General features: G+C 57.2%; 4 protein-coding genes across 6 annotated transcripts; 1 reads left to right on the top strand and 3 right to left on the bottom strand.

Annotated features, from left to right (window-relative positions):
- Positions 1-1,888: 1,888 nt before the first annotated feature.
- SURF6 (surfeit 6) lies at positions 1,889-6,703 on the bottom strand. The gene is made up of 5 exons (XM_079113460.1): positions 6,581-6,703; positions 5,527-5,730; positions 4,956-5,044; positions 3,908-4,111; positions 1,889-3,763 (listed from the first exon to the last, which is right to left on the bottom strand). The coding sequence occupies exons 1-5, from the start codon at positions 6,672-6,674 to the stop codon at positions 3,284-3,286; spliced, it is 1,071 nt and encodes a 356-aa protein (XP_078969586.1). The 5' UTR covers positions 6,675-6,703; the 3' UTR covers positions 1,889-3,283.
- A 1,188-nt stretch (positions 6,704-7,891) lies between these two features.
- Positions 7,892-14,072, bottom strand: MED22 (mediator complex subunit 22). 2 transcript variants are annotated; one of them, XM_079113466.1, is made up of 5 exons: positions 13,853-14,072; positions 13,431-13,581; positions 11,685-11,765; positions 10,712-10,920; positions 7,892-8,788 (listed from the first exon to the last, which is right to left on the bottom strand). In XM_079113466.1, the coding sequence occupies exons 2-5, from the start codon at positions 13,551-13,553 to the stop codon at positions 8,599-8,601; spliced, it is 603 nt and encodes a 200-aa protein (XP_078969592.1). In that variant the 5' UTR covers positions 13,554-13,581; positions 13,853-14,072; the 3' UTR covers positions 7,892-8,598. The 2 variants fall into 2 exon arrangements, with proteins under 2 accessions (XP_078969592.1, XP_078969591.1); XM_079113465.1 differs by having other exon boundaries at positions 13,864-14,071.
- RPL7A (ribosomal protein L7a) lies at positions 13,552-16,847 on the top strand (the record flags this gene model as incomplete). The annotated part of the gene is made up of 10 exons (XM_079113493.1): positions 13,552-13,665; positions 13,885-14,084; positions 14,193-14,204; positions 14,350-14,636; positions 14,960-15,109; positions 15,275-15,415; positions 15,601-15,680; positions 15,965-16,095; positions 16,320-16,389; positions 16,560-16,847. The coding sequence occupies 10 exons, from the start codon at positions 13,552-13,554 to the stop codon at positions 16,662-16,664; spliced, it is 1,290 nt and encodes a 429-aa protein (XP_078969619.1). The 3' UTR covers positions 16,665-16,847.
- Positions 16,554-20,938, bottom strand: SURF1 (SURF1 cytochrome c oxidase assembly factor; the record flags this gene model as incomplete). Of its 2 annotated transcripts, none has more annotated exons than XM_079113462.1 (8): positions 16,554-17,077; positions 17,156-17,237; positions 17,435-17,597; positions 17,678-17,750; positions 18,593-18,784; positions 19,628-19,710; positions 19,792-19,925; positions 20,728-20,899. In XM_079113462.1, 8 exons carry the CDS (start codon positions 20,897-20,899, stop codon positions 17,008-17,010), a joined length of 969 nt encoding a protein of 322 aa, XP_078969588.1. In that variant the 3' UTR covers positions 16,554-17,007. The 2 variants fall into 2 exon arrangements, with proteins under 2 accessions (XP_078969588.1, XP_078969587.1); XM_079113461.1 differs by having other exon boundaries at positions 16,886-17,077; positions 17,156-17,259; positions 20,728-20,938.
- Positions 20,939-20,948: the final 10 nt, after the last annotated feature.

Below are 20,948 nucleotides of genomic sequence, written 5' to 3'. Positions count from 1 at the left end.
GGTTCCAGTAAAGTCCCCCTGCCTTTTGTTCACCCACCTTGCAGAGAACTTGCCTATCTGCGGCTTGGTTTTACACCACAGAGCCACCAGGAACTCAACTGCCATCTTGGATCTCCTTCCCCAGTCCTTTGTATGTTTTATTTTGAGACAGCATTTAGCTAAGTTGCTTAGAGTCTTGTTAAGTTGCTGAGGTTGGTCTCAAACTTGCAATCTTCCTGCCTCAGCCTCCAGAGCCACTGGGATATGCCACCATGCCTACCAAAACCACATTGAAGGACAAGGAATTAGGTGGAATCAACTCCTCACAAAGCTGCATCTCACTCAGTGTGGGCTTGGCTGGCTACTGCCAGCAAGTCAGACCAGTGGGATTCCAGGGCGACATTAGGGCAAATGCACAGAAAGGATGACCAGCAGGGAATGCTCAATCAGGAGGCAAGGGATGGAGTGGATGAGGCTCCTGTGACTCGCCATTGTTTGTGAAAGAGATGGGATCCCTAGCTTTCAGCCTACACCCAATGTACTTGAGTGAAACAAACATTCAAACCTAAAATTTTAAAGGCTCAACTTCCATGTGCTGATAGGAGCGTGTCAGGTCAGTTTCAAATCTGTGTGTACACCTGGAAAATGACTTATCAACAGACCCCTGAAATATGCCCTCAGTGAACCCAGCAGGCAGAAGGAAACTTGTCTCCAGTATCTGCCACTGGCCCTGTACCAGACACCTGGGGACAGCCCCAATGCCCCAGAGCACACTGAAATATTTCAGGTTAGCCAGTCCTAAGCCTGCTCACTTCTTCCTGTTGACACAAGAGGCCAGTGCCCACAGTCCCCTTTCTCTCTGCCTCCTGCCACTCTTCTTTGGAGCTGAGCAGCAAACCATTTTCTGTGATAGTCATCCCTCATCTGTTGGCTTCACTGATCCTTGAATGTTCCAGTAACACTCCATATTCTAAGACACAAGCCAACTGTGCAGGATGCCCCAGGGTTGGGCAGGTGTCACAGAGGCCTGGGGAGCCCACAGCAACCACCAAGGGCGTAGGCCTCAATGCAGTGTGGGAGCTAGGGAAAGGCCGTAGGGAGGAAGGGGTGGAGCTGGCACTGCCAGGGAAAAGGGATGGTGTGGTGAGTGAAGGCCTGGGATGCTCAGAACTAGGAGACACCCTAACCTTGGCCCACCACCCTCTCCCCACTAGGCACTGGAAGATATAAAGAAACCATGCAGAGCAGCAAGACGTCTGCAGGAGCACAGGAAATACTGCAGAAGCAAGGTGTGGTGGCTGGGGGCCTGGGCTGGGTCAGCAGAGGGCAGCAAGGTGTGGCAGGGAGGGTGCAGGCAAGCCTGGAGAGGCAAGGGGGGCACAGGCCAGGTCCCAGAAGAAACACACTGGAACTGTCGGAGGGAGTTTCATCTCCACCCTCGTGAGCCCTTAGCTGGGACAGACTGATAGCAAAAAATGGGTAAATGGTTTGGCCATGTGCTGCTGTTGAAAAACCAGCAGTCACGTTGTCTTGCCCCACAGGAATGTCTTCCTTCCCTGGCCAAGGATGACAGGCTGCAAAGACCCATTCTTAAGTTCTGCGGTGCCACCTCTGTACCCAGCAGTGTGGGGTGTTTAAATCTCACTTGGGCTGGGCTCAGTGACTGGGCTCCCAGTGACTTGGGAGGCTGAGGCAGGAAAATTACAAGTTCAGATCCAGCCTCTGGAATTTAGTGAAGCCCTAAGAAACTTAGTGAGACCCTGTCTCAAAATAAAAACAAAAAGGGCTGGGAATGTGGCTTAGTGGGTAAGCACCTCTGGGTTCAATCCCTGGTGCTGAAAAACAAAAGCCTCACGTGGCATCTGCTGGCAGCTGTGTCCCACTAGAAAACAGACACAGAAGCCAAGTCAGGGATGCAAGAGGTTTACTGGGGTACCACCTGTGATGACCACGAGCAGCAAGCAGGATGGGGCAGAGTGCCAGATCAGTACACACTGCTGGAAGCAGAGCCCCAGGACCCAGTGACTCTCACTGAGCAGTCTCTGGATAGAGCCATCCAGCCAGAAGAGCAGGGCCTGAGTGCGGTGGCCAAGCAAATGCCAGGAGTGATGGGGGTTACCCACTGCTGCACCCCCAGCCCACGCCTTCACAAGGACGCCAACCCAGCGGCTCTAGGCCCACAGACCCCACTCCTGGCCTTGTCACTGTGCATGGCGCTCTGCCTATCCTGAAGAGCCTTTGAGCCCCACCCCACCGTCTAGTGCAAGGGATTGGACTGCTGCCCGGCTTCTCTTCTCGCTGTTTCATTTGTTCAGAGGCAGGTCTTGCTGAGTTGCTAGGGTGGCCTCCAAGCTTTGATCCTCCAGCTCCTGCCCATCTCCTGGCACCGAGATGACCAGTGTGGGCCACCATGCCCCAGCACCAGCAGCTCACTTCTGAAGAGCTGTTCAGGCAGTGGGGGACCCTCCCCCAAGACACTCCAGGAAACGCCAGCTGTGCTCACCCATCTTCATCTAGACTCACCTGCAGTCCCTGTCCCCACTTCCCACCCCACCACCCAGTGAACCCTCTGCCCTGACTTCAGGTGTGGAGGCACAACGGCCACTGCATGGCCCTCGAGTCAACAAGCGCTCGGAGGTGACTACTCAGCCTGAGTCACACCCCATGGGCCTGGAAAGGAGCAGCTCCCTTCCCCTCTTTGGGTTTTGAGCTGGGAAGACATTATCCTAGGACTACTGAGGAGGGCGGGGAGGGTGAGATGAGCACAGGAAAGAGCCAGGCAGTGCCAAGAGGCCCGGCCTTCCTGCCCGTAAGAGCCGTGCCTGGCTCCCAGTTATGGGAGCCAGTCACCCCTTGGGCATGCATCCCTTCCTGAGGAGTTCTGAACTAATCAGGCAGTTGGCCAAGGCCCTCTTCTTCCTGTCCAGGACCCCTGGGAGCCCAGGAGAGGCAGGAGGGGCTGCAGGAGAACCTCCCCACCACTCTCACCTCCAGGCACCCCGGGCCTCCTCCCTGACTTGCAGGATTCAGACAGCTTCTCCCACCCCACGAGAGGACACAGGGACGAAGTCGGGCTCACCCCTCCCCAGGTCTAAAGGCTGTGGCCCTGCTTAGGGACAACAGGAAACCACATTCTCCTCAGAGACCCGAGCTCTGGGAGGCTAGGGCGGTGTCTGCTGCCCACACACCACCTGGGAACCCTGAGTCTCACAGAGATAGCCACCAGGGTGGGGAAGGTGCACTGCAGAGACGGGCCAGGGACCGAGGTGCAGCACGCACGTGGCTGGAGGTGTGCGACAACTGCTCAGGCGAGGCCAGCCCGCTCCAGGTCCTGGGGCAGCACGCGGCCCTTCCTGCGGGCCTTCTGCAGGCGCCGCTCGGCCCTGGCCACCTTCTTCCTGCGCAGGTTCTGCCGCCGCCTGTCCTGCCGCTGCTGCATTTTCTCCACCACCTGGGCAGAGCGCTTCTCCCACTGGCGCTGCCGCTGTGCCCGGCGCTTCTCCTTGCGCTTCAGGGCCTCCTGCAGCAGCCGCTCATCGTCGCGGATCCTGACGCCCTCCGCCTTGTACAGCAGGTTGGTCCACCTCATCTTGGCCTCCAGCTCTCGGGCCTTCCCTGCGTCCTGCTCCCGCAGCTCCTCCAGTCGGCCCTGCCGCGCCTGCAGGCGCTCCAGCAGCTGGCGGTAGTTCCTGCCCGTCAGTGGGGTCAGGTTCCCCTTCACCTTCTGCCGCTTCTCCTTCCGCCGCTGGGCCTTGCTGGCCGGCTCCTCCTCACTGACCTCCACCTTAGGAGAAGCAGCAGGTCAGTGAGCAAGGGTGAATGGGCACCCCGGCCTCAGGAGCAGGGAGATCACACTGTCCTCACCAGAGGGAGCTGCGGCCACAGAGCCAGCCAGGGGACAGGCCAGGGCCCAGCCTGCTCCGCCCACCTTACTGAAGATCAGGGCTGGCTCCTGCAGCTCGGCGTGGGCCGCCTCTGGGGGCGCCACAGCTGCCTCCTCCGACTCCATGGCCTGTGCTGCTGCCTTCTCCTTTGCCCGCAGCTCCCTCCGCTTCCTCTTCTTCCGCTCCCGCTCCTGCTTTCTCCGTTGCCTCTTCTCCAGAGTGGCAGCAGAAAGCTCCTTGGTGCCACCCTTGGGGAAAATAGGGTTTGCTCAGAGTCCTCCCAGCCTCAGGGTCCCCGCCTGGCACAGGGCTGATAGATTTAGGGCTAGAAGGTACACAAGGAGATCCTTGTGCAAGACACAGCCTCGGACCACTGCCCAGAATGCCAGTGGCTCCAGAGGGAGGGACAGAGCAGTGGCTTCCAGCTCCCAGGCCCACTGTACAGTCTCACACTCTGGGACCCGGCACTCCACAACTGCAAACTTGGCCAGGTTCTGCGAGGCTAGGCCTGTCCTGGGCACTGCAGCTCTGCACTCAGCCCTCTCCCCATGGCCTTTCTGCTCCACAGCCGGCAAGAGTGCTCTGCCCCAGACTACCCAGACCCACACTGCAGGAATGAGGGCCCAGGGCTCTTAGAACCAGGGAAGGGCCAGAGGTCTTGAACCAGGAGGGTGAGAAGCTGGAGCGCTGCCCCCACACAGCAGAGGCCCGTGGAGGAGAACGATGTGTGGCCAGGTAAGAGGATAAATGGCACCATTCAGCACAAAGATGGAGGCTGGCCAGTCTGTATGCTGGGCAGTCGCCTCATCTCAGGGTGACACCAGCTGAGCCACACCAGCCATTGTGGTGTCAGCAAAGGCAGCTTCCCAGAGGAGGCGGCTGGGCTTCCCAGACCCATGGGAGAGAGGAATGAGCAAAAGGCCAGAGGCCCTGGGACTGAGGTTCCCCAGGGAACAGGGAAGCACACCTGCTTCCCAGGGCAGACCCACCACTCCCTTCTAAGAGCCACTCCCCCACCTGGAAGCACAGAGCTGGGTGGGGAAACCACTCCACAAACATGCTGATGGGTGCTCCAGAGGTCTTCCCACCTACCTGGCCACGGGCCTGCTGGATCTTTTCATGCAGCCGCTGGCGCAGGACATCCAGAGCAAAGACAGAGTCAGGTGCTACAGCCTGGCCATCTGCAGGGAGAGAGAGAGGGCTGAAAGGAGGCCCCCTTTAGCATCTCCTCTCCTTCCCCAGGCCCCAGGACCTAAGCCTCAGCCAGTACTCACTGCCTTTCCTACCCCTCATGGCCACTTACAGATCTGCAGGCCAATCCACTAAATCCACTCCACCCCTCTTCAATGTGGATTGGTTCCTACAGCCTCGTGAAACTGATGGTCACCGACTGTCTCGTAAGTCACTGTGCTACGAAGAAAACGCTTCCCGTTCATGTCACTGCTCCAGGTGCCGAGGGGGTTGTGGCTTTGTCCTTCGTGGTCTTGGCACACATGGCCTAGATCACCATACTCCTCCCATAGGCCACCCACCTGCTGCACTCCTGTGACCTTCACTCTCTGGGAAGCTCTGACATACACGGTACCTAAAGGTGCCTCTTCTTAAAAGCAGAGGGGACCACATTTGCATGTAAGCGCCACCCCAGTGCCCTGGAGCCCCTTACCTGCAGGGGCCCCTGTGGAGATGGAAGCCCCCTCCCCTTTGGCCACTGCTGGCTTCTTGGTTCCAGGAGCCACTGGAAACTTCTCTCCAAGGGTCTTGGCCTTGTGTTCTGGAGCTTTCTGTTCCTGTTCTCGGAATTTCTTTTGTGTTTTCTTCCTTTTCTTTCTGGGGGGTCCAGAAGTTTCTGAGCCTTGAATTTTGCTAGCTGAGATACAAAATGACAAAGACCTGCTGTACCAATCTCTGTGTCCCATGAAACAAGGTCTCACAAAGGTTTTGATCCCACAAGGATGCACAAAGGAAATCAGGGCAGAGGAGTCAACAACACTCATCCGCAGAACCACAGCTCTGAAAACAGACCAGACACACCCCAAAATCTAGCACACAGTCACACGCTGGACCCGGCAGTTCTGTTCTGAGGACTATGATGTGCACCGCCTCCTCACCTGAGCTAGGGAGACCTACACACACACACGTCCAGCAGCAAGGCTGGCCCCGCTCCTAACAAAATCCTGTGACTGAGCGTGGGGTCGGGCCCATCTCCAGCCTGGGAAGTCTCTGGCCAGGGTGACTGCACTCCTGTCTCAGGAAAGGAGCCGCTTCCTCCTTCCTTCGACCCCAGGTGGGGAGCTGGAGATGCCCGGCCAGCCCCAGCAGCTGGCGGGGGTCCTCCTGGGCCAGGACGGGGGGCTTGCTGAGGGCAAGGGGTGCACCCTCCACGCCGGGGCCAGGCTTCAGGCCGGTGCTCGGAGGTAAGGCAGCTTACACTTCGCCCGGCCCTTCGGCCTCTGGTCCACGTGAGGGCTCCCTGCGCGCCGCGGCCCTGAGCCCAGCGCACCCTCCCCTGGACTGGACGGCCCCCAGGTGGACCCTGGAAAGAGCTCCCGACCTTCCCCAGAGGGGCTGGGGGGACAGGCCCGCCGCGGTCCCGCCGAGCGCGGCGCGCCGGGTCTGCAACCTGCCCCTTCTCCAGGGCCGACACCCGCGCCCACGCCCGGACCCGAGCCGGCGCGCCCACGCCCCGGTCCTCCGAGCCCCGCCGCCCGCCCGCCTACCCCGCCCGCGCCGCGGAGGCTCGGGGCCGTGCGGGGCGCAGATCTTCCGGGCCAGGTCCTGCAGGTAGGCGTCCTTGGCGCGAAGGGAGGCCATGGCGGCGCCCGCGTGGCCCGACGCGGCTACCCAGGCGACCTCGCCGGTCCCGGCGGCCCCGCCTCCGTCCAGCCGCGCGCCAGGCGCCGCCAGCCGAGCGCCGAGCCCTGAGCCCGCGCGCTCGACTGGCCAGGCCTGGCCGCGCCGGAAGGGGCGGGGCGGCCGCCTCCGGGTCGCGCAGGAGGAACTCCCGCCCAGCTCGCCCAGCGCTGGGACCCCGCGTCGTGCGGGTTGAGCCACGTGGCGGCCGGGAGACCCCAACACGCATAGCTTTGCGGAAGTCGGGGAGACCACGCCGAGGGACAGCTGAATGTGGAGGCCCTCGCTCCGTGGAGCGCCGCCAAGGGGCCCAAGGACAGAAGAAATCTTCACTTTTGAATAGGAAAGAGAATCGAAGCAGAAAATTGAATCCATGATTGGAAGGACTTTTTAGGTTTCCAAGACCTTCATGGCCAGTTCCTTCCAGACTTCCTCCCAACACTCATGCTTCCCCGTGTTGTGAACTTTTTCCTTAGTGGCCGTGCACAAGCTTTCCCCACACAATACTGCAGGAGACCATCCCACATCCTATCCATGGAAAGCACCCTGGGGGGGCAGTTCTGAGCACCCGAGAAGCCAGGGCCAGAGCCAGTTCTGCCCGCCTCCTCCCACCTGTCTGCTCCTGAGGTCTGGGGCTCCCTGGTGACAGGCCAGCTGGCATTTTGCAGTTCCCCAAGGCTGGATCCTGGGCTGCCATCTTCCTTATGGGAAGGAGTTAAGGCAGGTGGAGAGCCACTGGGCATAGTCCTGTCTTCGGTTTACCACCACCATGGCTGCCTTGCCACCTTAGCATTGTGGTTCCTGCATGTCAAAGGTAAGCCTGGTACGGAGAGTACTGGGTCTGGCTCCTCCAGGGTTCAAACTGTTTCTGCCTCTTCACTTCCCAGCTCTGGCTGTAGGCCCCCTCCAAGCCTGTGTCTTCATTCCCTCCGAAGTGCACGTTAACAGCACTGCCTCAGTGGCAGTGACACCCGAGTACCCATGCCAGAGCCATGTGATGTGCAATAGCAGTTTTCTCATTCATTCACCAAACGTGGAGGACCTACTGGGAGCACCCTGGAGGCTGGAGCCCAAAGCCATCAGAGCAGGGCAAGGAGTTGTTGTGCAGAAGCTGCTGGAATCCAAGGGCAGTCCTGAACTGACCAGAGGTGAGAAAAAGAGGAGCCAACACAAAAGGGTAGTATTTTAATTTGTTTCATTACAAAAGTAGCAAAATGGACATGACAGCAGAATTCAGGAAGAAGTCCCGCAGGCTGCCTTGTGAGTGGGCCACCCTGTCACACAGCCTCCAGAAGGCAGTCAGTCTGCGGCAGGCACACTGGTGCTCAGGGCAAGATGCAGGAAGCAGGTCATCTCTGCACAGGAGCCAAGGCTTAAGGGCTTGGCTAAGGCTATCCACTGACCCCTCCCTTTTTTGTTTGTTTATTTGTTTTGTTTGGTACTGGGGATTTGACCCAGGGGTGCTTTACCACTAAGCTGAGCTACATCCCTGGTCTTTTTTTTTGCCCAGGCTGGCTTTGAACTTGCAATCCTCCTGCTTCAGGCTCCTGAGTTGCTGAAATTACATCGCCCCTCCCAATTTTAAATAATATTCTCAGGGTGTCTTCCTGATATCAGCCATCATCGCTACCCCCACAGTCCAGGTCCTCAACAGGACACACTTTCTCCAACCTGGTCAGTCAGGAAGGTCGTGGCTACACAGGATGATGGACCACCCTGAACGACCTTTCCCAACTGTCCCGGGCACTGACCTAGGCCTGGCTAGGCTCTCAAGAAGTCCACAGTGGGTCCTAGAGTACTCAATGGGGAGCAGGAGCTGAGAGAAGCAAACCCTTGGCTTTGTTCCTGATAAATCAGGGGCCTGGGAAGAATGACCCTGGGAGACTCAGGCATGCTCTGTGGGGCCAGAGCCACCAGTGTGCGAGTGCGCAGGGGCTGCAGCCTGCAGAGGGCCAGCACTGGGCTCCGGGGACGCCAGCAGAGGGGCTGAGAGGCCATCAGCGGAGTCTGTGTCGAGGTCCAGCCTCCAGTAAGCTTCGCATAGAGGCAGGTCATTAGCTTCGCAAAGGCTTGAGCTTTTCCACCACCAGAAACCCCAGGGAGGGACAGGAGCAGGCAAGAGGAAAGCCAGGGGAGGGGGAAGCAAGATAGAAGCAGAGTTAAGAAAACATGACCACCACCCTGACTTGCCTTCCCTTCTATCTGTGGCTGTCCCTCTGTAAGCAGGCTTGGCTGAGAGAGGGGCCACGGGGACCACCCTTGCATCCTGAGAGGCTCGGCAGGCCCTCCAACTTCCTGTGCACTCCTCACGGGCCCCTTGTAGCCCTGCAGTCGTGCTCCCAGTCTGGCCGCCCGTGCCCTCCCTGGCTAGGGAGGGCATCAGACTACAAGGAGCTCCTGACAGCAGAGACCCTGCCTTATTTGGGGGTCAGTCCCTGCCTAGAGTTTACCTAAGCAGGAAAACACCACTGTTCCAGCCTCGACTCACTGGACTCTGGTTCCCCACCTCACAGGGAACACTTGAGGCAGGGAGTGTGACTGTCAGTCCTGGAAGGGACCACTCAACAGGGCTGTTCCCACAGCTGTCTAACATGCACACGGCGGCTCCAGCCGCCCGCATCTGCCCTCAGCATTCAGGCTCAGAACCACCCAGGGCACAGAGTGGCATCCCCAGGAGTGGAGAAGGAAGCAGAGCTAGAAAGCAAGCAATGAGCAGACAGGTGTAGGCAGGAGCAACCCGCGCAGTGGGAGGGCAGAGCGGCCAGAGGGTCACTAGGCACAGACTGGAGGTGAGGACAAAATCCAACGGCCCTGGCGTGGTGGAGCCCTAGTAGCTGAAGTGAACCCCCAGGCAAAGGCCACAGCTTCACCACAAGGGACGTGGGATGGGAGGGCTGGCTGGAGAGGACAGGGTGCCTGTGGGAAGGACACAGACTGGCCCCCCAGACCATGTGGCTCCCTAGCATGGCCTCCATGGGGCAGAAAGGAGCATTTTATTTTTTATTATTATTTTTTCATGGTAATGGGGGTGGAACCCAGGGGTGCTCTACCACTGAGCAATATCCCCAGCCCTTTTTGAGACAGTCTCACTAAATTGCCAGCACTGACCTCAAACTTTCAATCCTCCTGCCTCCGCCTCCCAAGTTATGGGATTACAGGAGTGCATCACTATGCCAGAACATTTTAAATCCTTATGCAGGCAGGGAGGGGATTTGCCTAGGAAGAGGGCACAAGGTAGCTAGGACTTTGTGACTGCTGGACTAAATCTTGACTTTCCAAGCTAACGGGGTAGAGGTGTAAGGCTCCCCCATGTCCAGCCTCAGCTTCCCCCCAGTACATCACACTGAACTCTTGATTTCTGTGGGGCCCCTCAGGCTCATTCAGTCTCAGGTGTCAGGATTCTAGTGGCCCTATGCTGAGACCTGCCATGCAAGAGTCTCCAGCTCTGTGAATTAAGACTGAGCAGACCAGACACCAGGCACCCGAGCACTGGGGCTGGCTGCCAAGGCATTCTGCTGGGCTCCTTCCTGCCGGGGCCGCCCCACCTCCACACCACGGGGTTCAGCAACATTCATCTGCAGCGACATCCTGGGGTGAGTGATGGCATTCTGGACATGGGTGTGGGCCTGGGGGACTCTGAGGGGCCAGCCCAGGTTTGGCTGATGTGTCTACAGATGAACTCAAGAACCAAAAGCTGCTAGGCTCAGACAACAGTGCCCAGAAGGGCTCTGCTCCAGCCCCGGGACACCGTCCTCCAGACTGAGCCTCCCGGCACCAGACGTCGCGTGGTTCTCACCGCACTGCACTGAGGGAGACCAGGGCCCTGGCAGGTGGCTGGACTGCCTGTTGATCAAACATGCTGGCCACGGACTCCGCTCTGGAGCACAGGCAGCAGAGCCAGGACCAGGCAGGGTTTGTCAAAACACAAAGACCTTCCAGGTGGGGCCAGGCCCAAGTAGGCAGGCTCTGTCCTGCACGGAGTCCAGCCCTATTTGTACCTGGACGAATAGTACTCCTCCTCCAGCTCGTACAGGTCGATGGAGACCTCGTCCCTCAAGGTGACCAGCTTGCGGTCACACTCTTCCTGCAGGGCACGCAGCTGCTGGGTGCGCTGGTCAATGGCCTCATTCACTGACGGGAAGTCGTTGAGGATCAGGAACTGCTTGAGGTCAGACACCAGCTTCATCAGGGACTCTCCAGCCCGTACCTGCAGGATGAGGGAACAGGACCTGGTGGTTGACTCTGGACCAGTAATGCCTCCCCAGGAGACTCAGCTTCCTTATTTGCAAGACAGGGAGGACAGACCCAACTGCGGGGCTGAAGTGAGTACGCTAGGGCCCCAGCACCCGCCTCGATCAGCACGAGGTAAGCTTGTCCCCCAAGCCCTCCCTCCAGCCTCTGGTCCTCTGGTTTCCACCCCTACAGGCCCATCTCCAATCTGACCAGTGAGGCACAAGCCATCTGCTTATCCAACTCAAACTCCACAGGGAAGACTACACCCTGTCTGCCTCCTGCCCACGCTCCCACAGCGCTGGCTGGGCAGGATTCCAGGGGTCCTTCTCCCACACTTTCATCCATGGGCACACCTGCAAAATTCTGGCTTGCTGGGTTTTCCTGCAACTTCAGGAGGGACCACACTGCACAGAGAGTGGGTTCATTCAGTAATTTGCCTTTTCACTCTGGCTCTCCAACAACTTTCACATCAGCAGCGTCTCCCTGTTGCTGGCCATGACGGTCACAGGATGGACTAAGTAGGCTACCCACCTGGCCTCTTCCCAGTGCCTCTGTTGGGGACAATCTCCTGAGAAGTGATTTACCCCCAACCCCATTCTCAAAAGCTGCCAACAGATGAAACTGAGCACCCCCTGCTTTTTCTTCGGTTGCTGGTAGGAAGAGGGGCAGAAGACCTGTACTCCAACCACAAACCCGTGACCCTTTGGAGTCCCAGTCACAGCCCTCAATGTAACTCACAATGTTAGCAGCCCGGACGTGCATCTCGTAATTGTCCTGTTCACCCTGAGTAGCCCGAGACACCTGTGTCTCATCCTCGATCTGGGGGCAAACAAAAAAGAATCAGCTCAGCTGGCCAGTCATGGAGTCCCCACTGCTGGCCTGACCGGGCTCAGCCACAGGAACCAGCCAGATGCCCCGCAACCCACATTGCTACAGTATATCCTGCCTTCTACCAACTTGGTACTGGTGCTCTGCTCCCCAGATTCAGCTGAACCCCCTTGTTCTTTTCTATGGAAGACAAAAGGCACCAGGACAAAAGGACACAATCCCACTGACTGCCAGGTGCAGGGATGCGTCTTAACTAACTTGGCCAAGTCTTTCTCCCCATCACCGCTGTAATGGGGATCGAACTATCACTGAGCTATGTCCCCACCCCTTTTACTTTTTGTTTTGAGACAGAGTCCCACTAAGTTGTCCAGGTTGGCCTCAAACTTGCAATCCTCCTACCTCAGCCTCCTGAATATCTGGGATTACAGGCATGCGCCACTATGCCCAGCCTTGGCCAGAACTTTTTTGGGATGTAGAACCACGTTTGGCAGAAATTAGGTGTCATTTGATGGCACTAAATAAACTATTGAACTACAGAATAAAGGATGAAGAATGTTTTTAAGTGGCCATCTTCTGGGTGCCTGGCATCACATAAGCACCACTGGCTGACGAAACCTCACAGGAGCCTCACTGCTGTTCCTGGCTTACAGACAGGACATCTTGAGGCTGGGATAGACCTCACTGAGCTCCAGCTGTCTCAGAAATAAAGGAGCCAGAAGACCAGCCCAGCATTTCTGGCTCTAAGGTCCTGGCTGTCAACCTGGGCAGGGCATCTGACAGGCCTTGTGAGGAACAGGGCGGGGCTTGGGTGTCAGGGTGCCCTCAACAGTAAGAGCCAGACCTTCTGAGACACAATCCTGGCTCTGCTGTTAATAGCCAGGTGACTCTGGACAAACTGCTGAGACCTCTGGATGTCAGCTTCCTCCTCTGAATGCAGAAAGGACAATGGCCTCTGCCGCACAGAGTTCTTACAAAGATTGAACAGGACAGCATAAAAAGCCCTCAGCATGGCCTGACACAGTGCTAAATAAACACCAGCTCTCATCATTACTATTACTGGCCTAGCCAGCCAAGTTTGCAGAGGTCTGGAAAGATCCGACTCCATATGGTGTCACTGTGGTGGTCGGTGGACTCGCCTTTGCCTGACCCTGACCAAGACACTGAGTGCTTTGCCTGCCTGGAGAGGTCCCCCAGCTCCTTGCCCCTCTGCCTCTCTCCTGTTCACACTCACTAGCAACAGCTACAGGGTTTGGATCACTTGCTTTGTGCCAGGCCTTGTGGTAACTGCTTTACACAGATAAATTCATCTTAAGGACCCACACCACAGAGGCAGTCTCCATCGAACCCACGTGACTAGAAAGCGCTGGCCTTAGAACCACAGCAAGTAGGCCAAAAATTCCCTCCTACTCCACCAAGGCTTGTAAGTATTTGGCTTATTTATTTATCTGTTGACATGTTTGCTACTACAGCATGGCACAACCCCCGCCCCCAGGCCCAAAACCTCTTCCTCTCGGGGACGAGAACCTGTTCCCGCTGCATCCCCACCCGGTCACAGAGTGCAGGCCCCACAGACACGGATGCTGGTCAAAGACCATTAAGCAGGGCGGCTCAGTCACGGCCCTCCCTCGCTCTCTGGAGGCCAGGCAGCATCCCCACCTTGGCGGTCTTGATGATCTCGGTGAAGTTGTCCATGATGGACTTGACGTCATCCTTGAGCCGCTTGTTGTAAGACTGCAGCAGCGTCTCCTTGCTCTGGGGCAGGGCTCTCTGCTGGGCCATGGCGGGCTTCGGGCAGCGCAGGGGGAGCCTGGCACCAGAGAGTACAGAACTGGGTACGGGCGAGCCAAGCTTTGCCACCTTCGCCCAGCAGAACAGGCTGCTGAGTCCGGCCGTAACGCACCCCTCCCAAGGCGGGCGCACCCCTCTCCACGCACGAGCGCGCCCGGCTCCCGAGGAGCCCACCGCCTGGCTCTGGGCCGCGCAGACGACGCCGTCCGGGGCTCGACTTCTGCGCCCCTGCCCGGTCAGGCCCCCGCCCGGGTCCCTCTGACCCTGCGCCCCTCTTCCGGCCGCCGCACCCCGCCCTCACCACGGGCGTCCGCCGAAAAAGGCCTGCGAGGCCTGGCTCGAAGCTCCGGGCAAGCTCGTGTGCACTCCGCGGACTCGGGCCTGGCCCGCGGGCCGCGAAGGAGCGCAGCCACTGGGCAACCTGCAGGAAAGTCCGCCTGCGATCACAGGCGCAGCAGCCCAACCTCCAGCACCTGAGGGCCACCAGCCGCGCAAGCGCAGCTCTAGGCTCCGCCCCCGACGGTAGGCCTGTCGCTTTAAATTCGAAATCCCGCGCGGGCGCCGGCTCTCGCGATATCCGAGGCCGCTTACTTATTACCCACAATTCCTCATCCTTTCTTTCTCCTCCAGCTGCCCAAGATGGTGAGTCCTAGTGCGGCTTGTGACACCGCATCCCGGCCCAAGTTTTATCCGCCGTCATCCGCCTCCGGATACGGCTGCGCGCGTCCCCGGCTCCGCCCTGCGCTAGCGGAGCCCTGCTGGGCACGACACGGAGGAGCTGAGCCAGCGGGGAGCGCCGCCCCGCAGTGCGGGGCTCGGGTGGGCCGCGGCTTGGGCCGGCCACGGTTGCTGTCTCCGACTCCGCCTCTCAGCCGCACTGCGGAGCAGCCCGACCGTGCGGGTGCCCGGGGCCGCCAGATCGGCGCCGGCTAACTGATTCTTTCTCTGCGCAGCCGAAAGGAAAGAAGGCCAAGGGGAAGAAGGTGGCTCCGGCCCCCGCCGTGGTCAAGAAGCAGGAAGCCAAGAAGGTGGTGAACCCGCTGTTCGAGAAGAGGCCGAAGAACTTCGGCATCGGTGAGCAGGCCGGGCGCGCAGGCGGCCCCGGGGTGGGTTCGGCCCGCCGCCCCCGGAAGCGGGCCGATCCGCAGCGCGCCGGCGCAGGGCCGGGGCGGCTCCCCCCGAGGCGGGCGCTGGCATCTTGTTAGGGGCGGGAAGGGTCGTTTGTCCTGGCCTGAGGGGTTTGCGTGCAGGTGATGTGAAAGAATATTTGCTATCTGAGAGATGGTGACGACATTTTAAACCACCAAGATCGCTGATGCACCGCCACCCTTTGACCCCAAACGAAAACCTGACAGCGACTTGGAGCCTTACTGACAGTGTGACCCTTTACTTCCCAGGACAGGACATCCAGCCCAAAAGGGACCTTACTCGCTTTGTAAAGTGGCCCCGCTACATCCGGCTGCAGCGCCAGAGGGCTATTCTCTATAAGCGGCTCAAAGTGCCTCCTGCGATTAACCAGTTCACCCAGGCCTTGGACCGCCAAACAGGTGGGGCTCTGGGACGCACCAGCGGTCATATCAGAACACGAGTTGTTGGTCAAACTGAAAAGGTGGCATGCGTGGCTTTATAGAGTTTTTGTGCTTAGTTGTTGTGGCACCGCCATTAAAATGGTATTTATTTTAGCTGATCCTAACTGAAGAATGCTTTCCCAGCCACCCAGCTGCTCAAGCTGGCCCACAAGTACAGACCAGAGACGAAGCAGGAGAAGAAGCAGAGGCTGTTGGCCCGGGCTGAGAAGAAGGCTGCTGGCAAAGGGGATGTCCCCACAAAGAGACCACCAGTCCTTCGAGCAGGTGAATGGGCCTTTCTGTAGAGGGGGCAAAAAGTGAAGTGGGCTGTGCAATGATGCATGAGTTTTACCTGAAATCCCTGTGAGGGTTGGAATCCGAGCTTTTTAACACTGAGTCACAGCTAGTCACAGCTGCTTTCTGTGACCAGAGCAGCACCCAACTGCTCACATAGTGGTTTTGTTTCCTAGGAGTCAATACTGTCACCACCTTGGTAGAGAACAAGAAGGCTCAGCTGGTGGTGATTGCACATGACGTGGATCCCATCGAGGTAGGTTTGGCCTGTTTTGAAGCATTGATCACAGAACCCAGGGTAGAACGGGCTTAATGATGAGTAAGACCAAAGTAGGTGACAAGGGCAGCCACCCTAATTTGAAAACGGCCCTGACAAGTGGTCCTGCTCACGCGTGGCTTTCGCAGTGATGTGAGCATCTTGCTGAATCAGATCAGAAGTGCATACACGGGAACTTTTTAACTCTGAGCAGTGGCTGCTAACCTAGCTCTTAAGGAACTGCCTTGGTCAGAACACACCTTCCAGCCAGTGCTCTCTTCCAGCTGGTTGTCTTCCTGCCTGCCTTGTGTCGCAAGATGGGAGTCCCTTACTGCATCATCAAGGGGAAGGCCAGGCTGGGACGTCTGGTTCACAGGAAGACGTGCACCACGGTTGCTTTCACACAGGTTAACTCGTAAGTGTGTAGCCCCAGCCTCCACCCAGTCCATTTGCTCCCTTAAGATATTTTAAGACTAACACAGTTAATCTTTTGCCTGTGATGGTTAAGAATTTCTTCACCTGAACGAATCATGTGGTTATATTACATCTGAGGTAAAAAGGCTTATTTGGAACTAAAAGTGAAGTTTTCTAAAAGGTCACAGACTAAAAGCCCACCTCTTCTCCCTTTTCCTTCTCCAGGGAAGACAAAGGAGCTCTGGCTAAGCTGGTGGAAGCTATCAGAACCAACTACAATGACAGATATGATGAGGTAAGAAGCTACACAAATACTAGTCTGGGACGAAGCTTTTAAGGGACTGGCTGGCTCTCAGCACTCAAGCCATTGTCTATTTGGAACAACCAAAGCAAACCGCCCCACTTGTTGACCCTTGGGACCTGGGAGATAGCAGGCTGAGCTGACTGCCTCTACTGTCATTTCAGATCCGTCGCCACTGGGGAGGCAACGTCCTGGGTCCAAAATCTGTGGCTCGAATCGCCAAGCTAGAAAAAGCAAAGGCTAAAGAACTCGCCACGAAACTGGGATGAACGTACACAGTTGGGTTTCTGTACATAAAAATAATAAATTGTCCTTCATCCAGTGTCTTTGACTAAAGGCAGTAAACTTGTCTGGGGCAGTACCAAGTACATGCCCCACAGTGTGGGAGCTTTAGAAACATTGTGTAACTTGCATGAAAAAGCTATATATATCAGTAAAATCTAGGAAACCGGGTCAGGATTTTGTGATTGACCAGTCACGTTGCCTTATGAAGGTAGTGATAAATGTGTCTGCAAAGCTTTTATTCATACTGATAATACACGATCCAGTAAAGTCAGCGTCTTGAAATGGCATCTATGCAGGGACCTTCTGATTATTCAGGGATTACTGATTTCACATGCCAGGTGTCCGGTGCAAGAATTTCTTAAACCACAGGTACGATGTAGCTGCGCACAGACCATACCTTAGTTTGAAAGAAAATGAAGTTGTTAGGCTGTGAAGTACACCAAGGGGGAGGGGGGCCAGGGATAGTGCAACTGACCAGGTAACGATGTACTGCATGTGCTCATTCCGCAGAGTGACTCTGGTCTGCCCTCCGATGGGTCCTCCGGGGACTGTGCTCTCTGCAGACAGTGGGTTGTCTAGCTGTCTTGGCACAGCCAGCTTCAAGTTGGTTCTTTACCCATAACACCACTACCCCGCAAGTGCCTCCTTTCTTCAAGGTGTTTCTTGGTGGCTCATCCCCCACCCCCAACACACACCCTAGAACTGAGCCAAGAGAAGGTGGAACTGCCTGTTCAGGAGAGGGTCCTCAACATACGGAAGTCGGCATCAATGAAAACAGGGTCTGCGCCTGTGATCCTAGCCATGGCCTCCAGGTCCCGGTAATGCCAGTGGTTCCTTTCTGGATTATTCTCAGGAACAAAGGGCTTCCTGGTTTCTGTAAGTCTCACCATCCCAACTAGGTCGACTTCTCCCTCAACCTAAAAGGGAAGACGTGAGGTTGGTCCTCACAGGACCGTGCAACGGGGAAATGATGACTCAGCAGACCCACACCCCTTACCTGTCCTTTCTGCCGAGTTTCCGGATTCACTTTCTTCTTGGGGACAAACCCTCTGTTTACAAGAATAGTGACTCTAGGGTAATAAAAAGACTTTAAGGCACAGAAAGGTTTTTGCATAGGATCATCACTTGGTCACACAGGCTCTACAGCACAGCTCTGGAAGGGATCTTGTGTGTCTTTGGAGGTTCTTTCCGTAGCACTGGAGCTCCAGTTGACGACTGCACGCTGGGCCAGTGTGCCCTACCACAGTTGCACTCCAGCAGCCCCTGCGCCTTTCTTGATGGGCAGGTCTCCCACCAGCCCGATTTCCAGGTTCCTGGTACACTGCTGGCTCTCTGTTTACCTTCCTTGTGCTCCACCCCAGCAGTGTCATAAGTGACCCACCTCTCCCCCTATAGTCCTCTCCTAACTAGGGTGGCCACAGGAGCAGCCCTGTCATGCAGCTTTTGGGTGCCACCCCAGACCAGGAACATGAAACTAAATAAGCCCCAGGTATCTTCAAGTGCACTCCTGTAAGTTTTTCCCATTTGTTAAGTGTTGGACCAAACAGCCCCTGGGGAACCTTCCATCAGCTCCCTCGGAGCATTTGGGGGATTTCAACCAAATCTCTGCCTGCCCCTCCTGTTGTACTGTCCTCATGCCACACCAGTGTTGGCTGCTGCTCCATTCTCAGAGCCCACCTTGGCAACCTCTCCTTCCCCTTCAGAGCTTAACTTATAGAACCTACTCAGTAACAAAGTGAATTGCTTAAGGTCATGGCAGGGATTTCAAACGTAGCAGGGAATTGACACTCGGAGTATCTTGGATTTCACAGGGTCTTATCTAGGGTGGAAGCTGGGAAGGGGATGGTGATGAAAACTGGTATGCTTGGACTGCACCCACCAGACCAGTCAGCACCCCACGTGGCCTACTCACCCCAGGTCAGTGCAGTGGAAGGGGGTGACTACATAGGCTCCACTCTCGGTTGAGGAGGAGATCCGACCAGCTTCCCGGGCTTCCCGGGCAGGATCCACCATGGTCCGGGGCATCATGTACAGCTCCCTGGAGTGGTCAAAGTGCCCCCTGACCTTCACCGGCCTATACTCCAGATTTTTCAGTTCCATTGGGCTACAGGAAGAGGGGAGAAGAGCTATGGCCACCCAAGTTTTGACAGAAAAATAAATCCTCTGAAGTGGGTTGCGAACTACCAAGCCCATCAGGGCCAGACAACAGAAAGGTACAGGGCAGAGTCAGTGGGGACTGCTGGGTCCATGCCCTCTGTGGGGTCTGGTCCTCAGCTCCAGCCAGCTCTTTGGTGCCATGTGGGAATGTGAATCTGTGCCACCAGAGTAAGAATTTTCAAGAGAAGCTGAAAGTGTGAACTCCTGTAGGAATATTTCACATGCAGGTCCAATACCATCTGCAAGCGAAATACAGCATACTGGGTCTACCTCGAATTCAACTTCACTGAATGTATCCATCCCTCCAGGTTAGTGTTTTCAAATGATAGGTAAAGGGCAGTAGAATTATTTAGGTACGTTTCAAAATATCATCCTCATGTTGAGGCCTACATTATCTGCCTTCACCCACCAGCTAGGAATCATTGCTAAAGGGGGCTGTCAGCACTGTGGGGAATCCCTAAGGACCTAAAAAGATGAAATGCAGCACCAAAAGTAAGACTTTTCTGTCTGGTGGCCTCAGACAGCTTCACAGGGATAGTCTTGTCAACAGCAAGCACAGTAGGACAACTGATCTGTTTTTTTCTTTCTTTTAGTTGTTGATAGACCTTTATATTTTTATTTCCATGTGATACTGAGAATCGAACCCAGTGCCTCACACATGCCAGGCAAGTGCTCTACCACTGAGCCCCAGCCCAGCCCCAGGACACCTGATCTTGAGGGCTCCTGTCTGAGGTCTGGGAGTGACTGACACTGACCTCAGTGAGATCCCCAGATGGGCTGCCACACTCACTCTGCTGGCAGCGGGACAGGCTCAGCCGTAACTCTAGACTCTAACTCTGCAATCAGTTTCAGCTTCCATTTCCGACGCTGGACCTACAGAAAGAGAGCATAAGCCAAGCAGAAGGCAGCAGGGTCAAGGGCTCAGGGCCATCCTAACTGCATGCCAGTCTTTACCTGCCAAGTGCCCAGGCCAAAAGCAGTCGCAGGAATGAGAAGCAGAAACCACTGGAGAAAGGAGTTGTCTTCTGCTTTTGTGGCAGGTGCTTCTGCCACAGAACTGCCACACCTGCTCGGCGCCCAGGCCACCCCTGGAGGGAGTTTTACAACACTGGCATAGGGTCAGAAGCCCTAAAACAAACAGAACTGGAGCAGCCAATTCCTCAAGAAGACCCCCCAGTACCGCCAGGAGATGCAGCACAGGAACAACCTGCTATAAGGAGCCAAGTAGTGGCCCTTGTCCAGTCCAACTCCCAACTCCTAATCCAGTGCCTGCACATAGCACACTCAGAGGATGTTTGCTGGCAGAATAAACGTGGTCTAGGGCTCCATGCTGGTTCCGCCACCAATTGTGACCATGTAACCACCTCAGGTTTTACGGTACTAAGGACTGAACCTGGGGCGCTGTGCCGCTGAGCTACATCTCTAACCCTTTTATTTTTTATTTTGAGGCAGTTTCCCTACGCCGCTGAGGCTGGCCTGGACTTTACAAGCCCGGCCGGGCACAGGTGTGCGCCGCTGCACCCAGCTCGCTCGTGCCTCCGTTCAGCCACGTCTAAACGTATCCTGTCGCACTAACTTGCACTGGTACACACCGATTCAAAACGCTTGGCCAGGCGCTACCGGCTTCGTGCTACACGGAGAAACGGCAGGAGCCGGGCAGCTGTGCACAGTGCCGTCCTAGCAGCTTTTCGCCTGCACTGCCCGTGAGTGTAAAGACGCAACGCGCACGGAAGGGACCGTAAGCCTTCAAGCGGGCGACCGCGGAGGCCCGAGGCGCTGTCCGGCCGCCCCCGCCCGGCCCGCCCGGCCCGCCCGGCCGCGCTGCCTGGAGCACCGTCCAGCTCCCGGAAGCCCCGCAGGCCCGGTGCGGCCCACCGCGTCCCTGCTCACCCGGGCGCGGGGCGACCGCGACGCGCGTCCAGGCGGCGCGGGCCAGGGCCGGCGGGGACGGCGCGCACCGGACGGCGGCGCTCCGCGCCCACCCCGCGCGACCCTCCGTCCCCGCGGAGCCGGGCCCCACGCACGCCGCGCGCAGCCCAAGCCGCCGCGCGGCCGCCGCCATCGCTCCGGCCGCCGCGAGCGCTTCCGGGTCGGGAGCGTCGGCTTCCCGG

This window comes from Sciurus vulgaris (assembly GCF_902686455.1).
Source record: "Sciurus vulgaris genome assembly, chromosome: 15".
Lineage (NCBI taxonomy): Eukaryota > Metazoa > Chordata > Mammalia > Rodentia > Sciuridae > Sciurus > Sciurus vulgaris.
Note: the sequence above shows the minus strand (reverse complement) of the source record. Positions and strands in the feature narration are given on the sequence as shown.

Coding starts and splice junctions, on each gene's coding strand:
- SURF6 (XM_079113460.1), bottom strand. CDS start 6,674: ATGGCCTCCCTTCGCGCCAAGGACGCCTACCTGCAGGACCTGGCCCGG. Junction 5,731..6,580: donor GCCTCCGCGGCGCGGGCGGG/GTAGGCGGGCGG, acceptor TTTGTATCTCAG/CTAGCAAAATTCAAGGCTCA. Junction 5,045..5,526: donor CTCCACAGGGGCCCCTGCAG/GTAAGGGGCTCC, acceptor CTCTCCCTGCAG/ATGGCCAGGCTGTAGCACCT.
- MED22 (XM_079113466.1), bottom strand. CDS start 13,553: ATGGCCCAGCAGAGAGCCCTGCCCCAGAGCAAGGAGACGCTGCTGCAG. Junction 10,921..11,684: donor ACGTCCGGGCTGCTAACATT/GTGAGTTACATT, acceptor CTCATCCTGCAG/GTACGGGCTGGAGAGTCCCT. Junction 8,789..10,711: donor GAGGAGTACTATTCGTCCAG/GTACAAATAGGG, acceptor GTGGTGGAAAAG/CTCAAGCCTTTGCGAAGCTA.